General features: G+C 43.5%; 1 protein-coding gene across 1 annotated transcript in view; it reads left to right on the forward strand.

The window, feature by feature from the left end:
- The window catches only part of Pstpip2 (proline-serine-threonine phosphatase interacting protein 2), a 92465-nt gene that overhangs the window by 44244 nt on the left and 36006 nt on the right, over positions 1-12215 (forward strand). Inside the window, exons 2-3 of the mRNA XM_036205327.1 lie at positions 600-700; positions 11846-11923. Of these exons, the coding sequence (XP_036061220.1) occupies positions 600-700; positions 11846-11923 (179 nt within the window). The remainder of the gene's footprint in view (positions 1-599; positions 701-11845; positions 11924-12215) is intronic.

Raw genomic sequence — 12215 nt, forward strand, 5'->3', positions numbered from 1 at the left:
ATAGGAAATCTCAAAGCCCACCCCCACAGTGACACATTTCTTCCAACAAGGCCACACCTACTCCACAAAGCCACACCTCTTAAGAATGCCAATCCCTACGAGATTATGGAGGCCAATTACATTCCAATTACCATACTATGTGTAGTCCTGGCTGTGCTGGACCTCACTCTGCAGTCTAGGCTGGCCTCGAACTCACAGAGATCCACCTGCCTCTGCCTCCCAGTGCTGGGATTAAAGGTGTGTAGCTGGTAGCCCGAGGCAGTTTCTGACAAAGGATTTGAAGGAGCGCACAGCATCCTGTCTCTCCTGTCCTGATTTAGGTGTGAATGGAGGTCCAGAGAGGGACTTGAATCTGCCTCACCCCTCATCCTTAAGCCTCCCATTCCTCTGTCTTGCCCCTCCTGTTTGGTGGCCCTTCAGTTTCACCATTTTAACTATTTTTCCCAGCTGTTCATTTTTACTTCTTTTCTGATTTCTCTTGGATCACCTCGTTGTAAAAGTGATCCAGTGAAAGTCCCATTGCGGGCTTCCTGCCCCTACTGCCCCATCCCTTCTTCATGCTTATTCCTAGTCTGATGCTATGCTGTTCATTCCTCCAGAGCACGGACATTCTCAGCACTGTCGGCTACGATAGCATCATCCAGCATCTGAACAATGGCCGCAAGAACTGCAAAGAATTTGAAGACTTTTTAAAAGAAAGGTAAGATGCTCAGGCCTTCAACAGCCCCCCACCACCCCAGACCGGGAATCATTCACTTTCTCTTGTCTTTCTTTTTTAGAAAGTTATTTCTTGTTAGTACATGGCCACGCATGTGCTACAGTGGTACGCTGGAGTCAGGGGACAACTTTGTGCAGTTGGCCTTCTCCTTCTGCCTTTACATGGCTTCTGGGGAGTGAGCTCCGGATGTCAGGCTTGCCTGCACAAGCACTTCTCTCTTGAGCCAACTCACCCACTCTATGTTTGTTGTTTTTGATTGTGTTTACCAGTTCTGAAGACTCTCTGCTACAGGGTACGAACCAATCCCAAGAAGTAACTGGTATTATTCTAGAATTAATATTAATATGCCTTCTCAGTGAGAAATCACTCTGCACACTTAGAGATTAATGGAGGGAGAAAAAGCTTTTTTTAGCATAGCATGTGTCCAGCTCTGGCTGATGCCCATAGAGGAGCAGGCCATGAATAGATGGTTTTAGTAACTCACACACCTTAGGCTTGTGCCTTCCACATACACTGTCATCCTTACATTTAAGTCCAGTTCTAGGTCACACTTTGCACGATTTAAACAGAGACATGAGACTGCCGGTCTGGCCACTTGGGCAGATGGGAGATTTACAGAGCAAAGCTATTGCCAGAATTATTTAAGTATAGCAGTGTTGTACTTTTCCAATAGTTGTTACCCCGGGCCATCTTGCCCACTGGGGAGAATTACGCTTTTCTGGAGAAGAGCACAGCAGACTTGCTGGCAGGCCAGGACCTAATAATGGCTGTGAGCCTGTGCAGCCTCCTCAGCTGCCCTTAGAATCCTGCTCTTTGCTATGGAGATGGCCTCATGGCCATCTGTAACTTAGAGTTTTCTCCTTTTGTTATGGGAATGGAGTCTAACTGGGGATCCATCTTTGTAAACAAACATCAGCATCCTAACATCCTAAATTTCACTGGTCTCAAACAGAGCTGGTTAGCATTCTTCTTATCTTTGGTGTATTTTGGAGGCAGTGCCCCCTTAGCTAAATTCTACGTTGGGTGACTTAATGTTTTAATGACTTAAGCACATCTATTAGTAAACCTTTATAAGCATCAGTTCTGACACTCAAGTTTTTTCTACATTAGTGCCGGTTCTAAAATTCCTAGGAGCCAATTTTAAAAATAAGATTTATTAATGTGACAGCACATAGAATGCAGTGAGCACACTAACTCTATTAAGAAGCGTGATATCAATGACACTGAAGAGGCAGGTTTGAATCGGCAAAATACACCCAGTGGTGGCCGTGCACGCCTTTAATCCCAGCACTCAGCAGGCAGAGGTAAGAGGATGTCTCTGAGTTCAAGACCAGCCTGGTTTACAGAGCGAGCTCCAGGACAGCCAGGCCACACAGTGAAACCCTGTCTCGAACCTCCCCCCACACCACCAAAAAGAAGAAGAATTGACAAAATAGCCAGGCAGTGGTGATGCCTTTAATCCAACACTCAGGAGGCAGACGCAGGCAGATCTCTATGAGTTTGAGGCCAGCCTAGTCTACAGAGTGATTTTTCAGGACAGCCAAGAGTTATATAGTTGAGACCCTGTCTTGAAAGAAAAAAAAAAAGAATTAGAAATTGGCAAGATACAATAAACAAACAACTGAAGCAACCAAATTCTGGGGTAGCTTCATGGAAGAGGGGATCCTTGCAGGGCTCTGGCAGGAAAGGTGGCTTTGACAGCTGTGGGAGACAGGCAGTCTTGGAGGTGGTGGCAAGCAGCCCCAGGTGGTAAGAGAGAGGCAGGACCTCATTCAGACACCAGAAGATGAGGTGCCATGGGAGAGGTGGGAACAGAACCTTGCTGTCTTGGAGGCTCTAGAGAGAACATGGTTCATGGTTTGTGCAGCTTCTGGTATCATTAGGAGTCTTTGATGGGTTTCAGCCCCGTAGTCCCTACCCTCTTCATTACCACAGGGAGTTCTTGGCTCGTGAGGACTCCTTCGATGATGGATTGGGAGCTGACCCTGCTCAAGGGTGCTCTCATCTCAGCTAAGTACATCTGTAGTGGCCCTATTCCAAAGAAGAGGACAGTCTGAGACTAGACTAGACTAGACTTGGACATGGTTATTTTTTAATGGCAGCCCATGACATGTAACTGGAACCGGCAGGAAACTGAGACCTACAAAGGAAAGAACACAAGAGAAGCGTCTAGTTACTTCCTCTTCTTATCCTGCTTCCTTGGTCATGTCAGGGACATGCATCAACGGCACTTTCCAGATGTCATTTTCCTCATCAGTAAAAGGAAGCCATTGGACTCTTGTTCTGTAAAGTCTGTGAGCAAAGAGCCTGGGTCTTCCAAAGAAATTAATAACTCAAGGGAGGCACTATTTTGGGAATATGTAGCAAAATGAGCCAAAATGGCTAAATATCAGATACTTGGACAAAAGGTTTCATTTTGGCTACCCACTCTGACTTGGGGGCTCTCTTGAGCTCCAGGCAGGGAATCAGCGGAGACTGTTTTCAGGCCTGAGGGAAAAGGCCACGTTTGATTATGCTGCCTATGCCTTGTTGAAGGAGAGCTGGCACATGGATTCTTAATCCTGGTCTGGGAAATTTGGAGGGAGAGGTCAAAGTGAGCTGGAAGGGCTGTGCAGAAGCATTTCTAGTCAAGCACTGGCTTTTCGGGAAACGAGCAGAACTGGAGCTTGCCGTCACATGAAATAATGCAGACACACAGAGACAAATATAACATGCTTTTTCTCATGCATGGAGACAAATCAGACCAGGAAGTAGAAAGACCAATAGGGAGGAGGGAGGACAAGAAGAGCCAGAAGGGAGGGAAAACACTGTAGAGACACCACCGTGAAACCTGGGATGTTTTACGGCCAACACCAGTGAATTCCTGTAGTAACAAATACGTTAGCAGTTACAAGCAGAGGAGTAGGAGCCCTCTTCTGTGTCTTGCACTGCTTTCTACATTTCCACGTGTCCCTGTTGTGGTAAACTAGAGTATTGATTTACACCTCACCGGCTCCACTAGGCAGCCCTTCCATTTCAGTCTCTTGGCATTCCTAGTACCAGAAAGATGCCGGGCACATGACAGATGTTGGGCACATGACAGATGTTCCAGAAATGACAACTTAGGGGCTGGAGGGATGGCTCAAAGGCTAAGAGCACCTGTGGGTCTTGCAGAGGTTCCATTCCCAGCACTGACATGGCAGCTTACAAACATCCCTAATTCCAGTTCCAGACGACCTAATGCCCTTTTTTTGGCCTGTATGTGTTCTGTACACACATAATACACAGATGTAAATACAGGCAAGTCACTCATACATATAAATTAAAAAATAAATGAATCTTTAAAAGAAGAGAAATTGATGAGCAGGAACACTGGGGTGGTTAGTGGGTGGTGATCTATGTAAATGTTTCCCCAGTCAAAGGGGATTTCTGCAAAGTTCCAGTGGTTCCTCCCGTGGCCATGGCCTCAGAACCCAGCACTTCCCGTATGCTTGGGATCTTCCTATGTATGTCAATGGTGGTTCCCCTGGTTTTAGAGTGTGACTCTGGAGTTTCACTTCAGCAGAGCTGCCCCTTTTCTTGCTGGGGTTGGGGATTCTACCCACAGTTGCCTTACTGCTAGAGTGCCTCCTCCTGGAGGCCAGGGGGGTTCTCAAGAGCTTTTCAGCAGCAGACAGGAAGGAGGATGGAGGACAAGAGACTGGGATGCTCTGCTAGATTCTGCACGCAATACACTGGAAGCTGGGCGATGACTCTTGAAGTGCTGATGTTTGGTTATTGCTAGTTTTAATACCGAAGTAAAATAGGGAACTTTCTAAAGCTGGAGAAAAAGTCCTGGGGGGGGGATTGGTTTGGTGTGAGGAGCAATTCCATTTCCAGTGAGAGGAAAAACAGAAAAGGGCCAGGGCTTAACACAGAAAGGCTCAGAAGATTTGCACTTGGACTTTCAGTGGTAAGCATGTTAAGGTACAGAAAAAGAGGGAGAGGCCAGACAGGGGATTCAGAGTGACATTGTCAGAGCGAGGAGAGATTCCAGAAGTCTCTTTTCAGCACTGGGCAGCTGCGGGATGCCATTTTAAAAAGACCTCTGCAATCTCGGTGGCTATGGTGCCTGAGACCTCCTTGAATCATGCTCTTGGGAAACTCAGAGCAAATGCTGTGGGACCTTATGCTGAAACCTGGCCAGAATGCTTCTAGACTGTAGGTGGAAACTTCGATCAGAACTATGCAGTCTTTGGTGAGACGGAAACTTGGTTGGAGCAGAGTCTGCAAGGGAATGTAGATGGACCTAGGTTCCAAGCAGCAAATTGGACATTGCGACGGACTACCCTGGGGTAGGCCAGCACTGATAGCTGGACTCCTGAAGGGTTGTCCATAGGTGTGACCTTACAAAGGGATGCCTAGAGGTGTGACGGTCCTCTGTGAGCCAGGTAGACTCGCAGGCTGGCTGGTCTGCATCGGACTCCATCCTGTACTTCGCTTCCCCCTTTCCTGAGTCTTTCTTATTTAACACTAGTGTCGGATTCGCAGCCGGCTCTGGTCTCCTTTGCTTTTGTCCTCGACCTCCATCTTTTCCTTTTTCAAAGAGCACAGACTTTTTCTGGTTTGTAGAGATTCAGTGTCTCAGCCTCCTGAGATCTGGATGGTTGTAGATTATCTGGGTGTATGAGTTTACTGATGTCTCTTTTTTTACTTTTAGCCAAAACTGACTCATCCCTCCTGATGTTCCCTCTTTTATTCATATTTACCCTCCCCCCATCACTAATCACTAGTCTGCCTCTGTTTACCCCCCACTTTACACAGTGGTTAAAACATCACTCTACACAGTATTATCAGTGCTCCCTTACTTCCTAAAATGATTGGTATTTAAGGGGTGTTGTGTTTCTTATTTTAATTTGACTATTACTGGATTTTCATAGCAGGCATACCCTTTGATAGTGATCATTTTGAAGACAGTATTCTAATTTCAGGGGAGCACTGGGGATTGAGCCTGTGGTCCTAGACATCAGTCCAGCAGAGAAAAATAGCACCTCAGCCCTACTGAAATCTAGTTCTTGTTGAATGTTAAAAACATTTCCCCTGAAAGAATCAGGGCAACTTGAAAAGACCCAAACCCAGATGTACAAGTCCCAATGCAAAAATATAAGAAATGTGAAAAACCAAGGCAACGTGACTTCTCTAAAGTTAATAATACCAATAGTAATGGCCTCCAGTAAGAGTGAACTAGACGAATCACAGACAAAAAGTTCAAAAGGATACTTGTATGTATGTTCAAAAAGATCAAAGAGGCCGTAAACTTCTGAATGAATTCCAAGAGAACACAAATACTGAACAGAATAACATAATCAGTATAGGATATGAAAATAGAAGTCAGTAGAGACAGAAAGACTGAAGAAAGCCAAGTGGAATATTGGAAATGAAAAATTCAGTACGTCAAATGAAAAGCTCTATGGAAAGGCTCACCAATGAAATGGGTCATGGGGAGGACAGAAAATCAATGCTTAAAGACAAGGTAGAGAAATTTCATCATTCACAAGAGGGTATGAACAGAACATTTGAAATCTATGGGACACTCTGAAAAGGCTAAATCTACAATTATGGGCATAGAAGAAAGAGAAGTTCGTATTAAAAGAATAGAAAATATTGTCAATAAAGTCATAGCAGGAAATTCCCCAAATCTAGGGAAAGAAGTTCCCACCTAAGTACAAGTAGCAGTTAAAACACCAAAGACCAGAAAAAAAAAACTCCTCATGTTAAATTGTAGTCAGAACAGTAAATAGACAGAACAAAGAATGCATATCAAATCTGCATGAGGGAAACACCAGTTTACATATAAAACCAGGCTCATACAAGAGATCTCTGTGGTGATATACTGCATACCCTAATAAAATCTGCCTGAAGATCAGATAACAGAACAAGCCACTAGATTAAACATAGAGGCCAGGCAGTGGGGGCACACACCTTTAATCCCAGGAAGTGATGGCTGGGCGTAGAAAGGTCTATAAAGTGTGAGGAAACGGGAACTAAAGGCTTTTCAGCAGAAGCCTCCCTTTCAGCCAGAGGCTTTTCCAGCTGGAGCCTTTCAGGTGAGGACTCAGAGGATTTCAGTCAGAAGACTCAGGTTTTATTTATTTATTTATTTATTTTAATTAAAAGACAGTTTAGAATTCATGTTACAATTTCTCAACAGAAACCTTAGAAGACAGGAGGGTGTTAATGTACCTAATTGAAGGAAAATGAAAAACTTTCTGCGATAAAAAGATTAAGAAATTTATGATCCCTAGTTGAGGTTTGCAGAAGATCCTTGAAGGGATCCTTTAGGCTGAGACAATTAAACACATGTAAGAGGCTACAAGGAAGAATAAGGTACACTGAAACGTGGATAACCAAATAAGGACGAGGAAAACACCAAACACCACACAATCAACAAAGTGACATGAATTCATACAAACCTTTTGGTAATAATTCTGAATATTAATGGCTTCCAGTCCCCATTAAAAAGCACAGACTAACATATTGGATTAAAAAACAGGTCCCATGTATTTGTTGCATCAAAGAAACATACCTCACCATCAAAGACAGATGCTACCTTAGGGCAAAAGGAGGGAAAAGTCCCAAGAAAATGGACCTAGTAAACAAGTAAGTGTTGCTGTTTTAATATCTGATAAAAATTCACTACAAATTAGTAAGAAGGGACAAGTAATTTTTTATGCTTATAAAACAGAAAGACCCATCAAGAGGACATTGCCATTCTAAACATGACTGCACCAAATATGAGTTCACTCGATTTTATAAAACAAATACTATTAGATGTAAAGTCACAGATTAACCCCAACACAGTAGTACTAGGCTACTTCAATACCACACTTCCATAATAAATAGGGGATCCCAAGGAAAAAAATATGTAGCCACATTAAATAGTATCATAGACCAAGTGGGACCTGTACAGAACATTTCACCCAAACATGCATAATGCACATCTCTCTCAGCAGTCTTTAGGACTTGCCCTAAAAGGGAACATATGATAGGTACTTGGCAGTTCTTAGTAAATACGGAAATCATTCCTTATATTTTGATCACAAAGGAATAAAACTAAATCAACAGCAAGAGAAACTATACAATACACACACACACACACACACACACACACACACACACACACACACGCGCGCGCCCATGGAGATTAAAACACACACTATTACACGATTGAATGAATCACTGAAGACATCAAGGAAGAAATTAAAGAATTCCTGCATTGAATGAAAATAAACACATCATATTAAAGCTTTTAGGACACAATGAAAGCAGTTCTGAGAGAAAGGTTCGTAGCTACATTGGCTACATTAAAATTAAAGATATCTCAAATTAATAACTTAATGATCACCCTTGGGGCAAGAACAAGTTGAGCACAAAATCAGTGGGTGAAAAGAAATTATATCAAGCCAGAAATTTCAGAAATGGAAATAATATAAAGAATCACTGAAGTGGGCCGGGGGGGGGGGGGGGGGGGTGTGTGGTGGCGGCGCACGCCTGTAATCCCAGCACTCGGGAGGCAGAGGCGGGCGGATCTCTGTGAGTTCGAGGCCAGCCTGGTCTACAGAGTGACAGATTGCTGTCCATGCCTTCCTTACTTGTTTTTCACCAATTTTTTTTTGCTTTATTTGTTGTTGTTCGTGTGTGTGTATGTGTGGTTGGAGGTCAGGAGGAGAATCAGTTATTGCCTTCAAACGTGTGGGTTCTGGGGTTTACATCATTCTATCAGATTTGGCAGCAAGCACCTTTACCCACTGAGCCATTTCACTGACCTTTTACCTTACTTTTCGAGACAAGGTCTCTTTCTGAACCTGTAACTCATCTGCTTCAGTAGGCTAGTTGGCCAGAAAGCTCCATGCACCCCAGGGATATAATTATGGATGTGTGCCACTGTGTTCTACTGCCCACCCCATACAAGATTTCACTGTATAGTCAGTCCTTGCTGCTCCAGAACTCACTATATAGACCAGGCTGGCCTTGAGCTCATAGAGTTCCTCCTGCCTCTGCCTCTGGGATTAGAGGTGTGTACTGTCATACTTGGCCATGTGCTGCTTTTTATGTGTTGTGTGTGATGCGCTTTACTCGCTAATCATCTTCTTAGACCCTGTCTTAGGGTTTCTAATGCTGTGAAGAGACACCATGACCATGGCAACTCTTATAAAGGAAAACATTTAATTAGGGCTGGCTTACAGTTTCAGAAGTTTAGTCCATTATCTTCATGGCAGGGAGCATGGCGGTGTGCAGACAGACACAGTACTGGCTATATCTTGATCAAAAGGCAACAGGAAGTAGACTGTCTCACTGGGAGTAGCTTGAGCATATATGAGACCTCAAAGCCCACCCCAAAAGTGACACACTTCCTCCAACAAAGCCACACCTCTTAATAGTACCACCACAGTCCCCAAATGAATGAATTTTGGTTGATGTAATTTGAATAGCTTATTATTGCTTTCTTTGTGCTTTTCTCTTTTTATTTAAATATTTATTTTTATTATTTTAATTATCTGTATGTGTGTGTGGGGGGGAGTATGTACACATGAATGTAAGTGTCCACAAAGGTCAGAGGTGTGAGATCCCCTGGAGCTGGGGTTACAAGTTGTTGTAAGCCACCTGATGTAGGTGCTAGGGAATCGAACTCTGGTCCTCAAGAAGAGCAGTATGTGCTCTTAACCACTGAGTTATCTCCAAGTCCCAGAGCTTTTCTTTTTGTTTATTTTTTTAGGATAATAAAAGCTGGCCTGGTGGTTCAGGGCCATAGTCATAGCTATTTGGGAAGTTAATATGAAGATTTAGGTTGACGTGGGCTATAGAGTATGACTCTATCCCAAAATGAAAAGGTCCAGGGCTGACATGTAGCCCAGTGGCATAGCTCACAATTTTTTTTTTTAAATAATCACCCAAGTAGCTGTTACTTTGTGGTGCTGGCGATGAAGCCAAGAGCCTTCTCAGGTAAATACCACACCACTAGCCTACATCCTTCAGTGGTCTGGAGCAGGAGAGATGGCTCTGTAGTATAAATCCTGATTGGTCTTAATAATAAAAACCTGGAGTCAGATTTGGGGTAAATGTGGAATGATCAGAGAAGCAGAGCAGCCAGCCACTAGTTCTTACCTCTATGAAATCTTCAGCCTAAAAGAGGCTGAGCTCCTGTCTCCTCCACCTTATATATTCCTCTCTGCCCAGCTATATCACTTCCTGTTTCCTCTTCCCAAGTGCTGGGATTAAAGGTGTGTGCCACCACTGCCTGGCCTCTAGTGGCTAGCTTTGCGCTCTGATCTCTAGGCAAGATCTATTTATTAAAGCACAAATAAAATATCACCACATGGCTCAGTGGTTAGAGTATGTGTTGCTCCCGTAGAGGGCTAGAACTTGGTTTCCTGTGTTCACACAGGAAGCTCCTGACTGCCTGGGATTTCAGCTTCGAAGGATCTGATATTCTCTTTGGTTGCAGCAGGTGCCCAAATGCTTGTACACATACAATAACATACAGACACATATAAATGACATAAATCTATTTGAAATATTTCATTTTTATTACAAAATTCACTTAAATTTGTATTTCTCTGATTTCTAGTGTGACCTGGGATCATTTTATACATCATACATTCTGTTTTGTCATCTAGTTCTAATTATTTGGTAGAGGTTCTTTTCGTGTGTGTGTGTGTGTGTGTGTGTGTGTGTGTGTGTGTGTGTGTGTGTGTGTAGTGTATGCATATGTGCCTAAGCCCATGTGAGTGGGTTTACTAGCTTTCACTTGTATGTGTGGAGACCACCACCACCAGACCCCATTCATCGTCTATCTATCTATCTATCTATCTATCTATCATCTATCTATCTATCATCTATCTATCTATCTATCATCTATCACCTATCTATCTATCTATCTATCTATCTATCTATCTATCTCTCTATCTCTCTATCCTCTATCTATCTATCATCTATCTATCATCTATCTATCTATCTATCTATCATCTATCTCTCTCTCTCTCTCTATCTATCTATCTATCTATCATCTATCTATCTATCTATCTATCTATCTATCTATCTATCTAGTGACAGTCTCACTGTATAACCTTGGCTATTCTGGAACTTGCTGTGTAGATCATGCTAGCTTTGAGTTAACAGAGATCTGCCTACCTCTGCTTCCTGAGTGCTGGGGTTAAATGCTGTGTACCCCCATGCTGCTGCTGTTGTGTCCCTCTTTCTTTGAAACAGTATCTCTCACTGTCTTGAGGCCTCCTGGGTAGGGTAGGCTGCCTGGCCGGTGCACCCAGGAACCCTGTCTCCCACTCCCCGGGGCTGGAATTGCATGTTTGTTTCACCCAGCATTTTAAGGCCTGGGTTCTGGTGATTGAGGGGTGTCTGTGTGTGCATGTGTACATGCGTATGTGTGCGTGCATGCATGTGTGTGCACGCATGCATGTGTGTGTGTATATTTTCTTAAGGCTTATTTTTATTTATGTGTATGTGTCTGTATGCCATGTGTAAGTATGGGTGCCAAGGAGGCCAGATGTGAATGTCTGATCCTCTGGAGTTACAGGTGGTTGTGAACTGCCTGATGAGTGTGCTATCAACTGAACACAGTTCTTCTGGAAGAGCAACAAGTGCTCTTAGCCATGAGCTGTCTCTCCAGCCCCTTCCTTTTGTTTTTTGAAACAAGGTCTCATATATCCTAGACTGGCCTCAACTCCCGGTGTAGCTAAGGCTGATGTTGACTCCTGGCCTTTCTGGCTTTACCTCCTAGTTCTGGGATTATAGGTGTGTACCACCATGCTTAGCTTTGGGTTTTATTTTAATTAATTAATTTTTAATTACCAAGTTTTTTTTTTTTTTTTTTTGGTTTTTCGAGATAGGGTTTCTCTGTAGCTTTGGAGCCTGTCCTGGACTAGCTCTGTAGACCAGGCTGGCCTAGAACTCACAGAGATCCACCTGCCTCTGCCTCCCGAGTGCTGGGATTACAGGCGTGCGCCACCACTGCCCAGCCTGGGTTTTATATTTTACACAGTGACTTTACATCTACAGTAAATGAACAGCTTTCCTGCAGGAGCATTGTCTTATGTGTCTTAGCTAAGAACTCTCTGCAGGACCCATGACCTTCTCTTCTGTTCCCTCTAGGGCAGCAATTGAAGAGAAATATGGCAAAGATCTGCTGAGTCTCTCCAGGAAGAAGCCATGTGGACAGTCCGAGATCAAGTAGGTACCAGTGTCTTTCTGAGTCCTACGCTGGCTCACTGCCCAGTGCCCCATTGTTTCAGCATAATTGAGTGGCATCTACAGTATGTAAGATTAAAAGAATTAATATTTTTTTCCTTTTTTCCAGTTGTGAAAAGTCTGTGTCTTTTCATAGATCTTAACAGGACACAGGATTTGTGGTTCCAAGTTACCACTATTTTTTCAGTACAGACCCTTGCTGAAGAAACATACTGCAGTTGAGCATTTATTTAGTTCATAATGCACACACATTCTCTCTCTCTCTCTCTCTCTC

Source organism: Onychomys torridus, chromosome 13, assembly GCF_903995425.1.
Source record: "Onychomys torridus chromosome 13, mOncTor1.1, whole genome shotgun sequence".
NCBI lineage: Eukaryota > Metazoa > Chordata > Mammalia > Rodentia > Cricetidae > Onychomys > Onychomys torridus.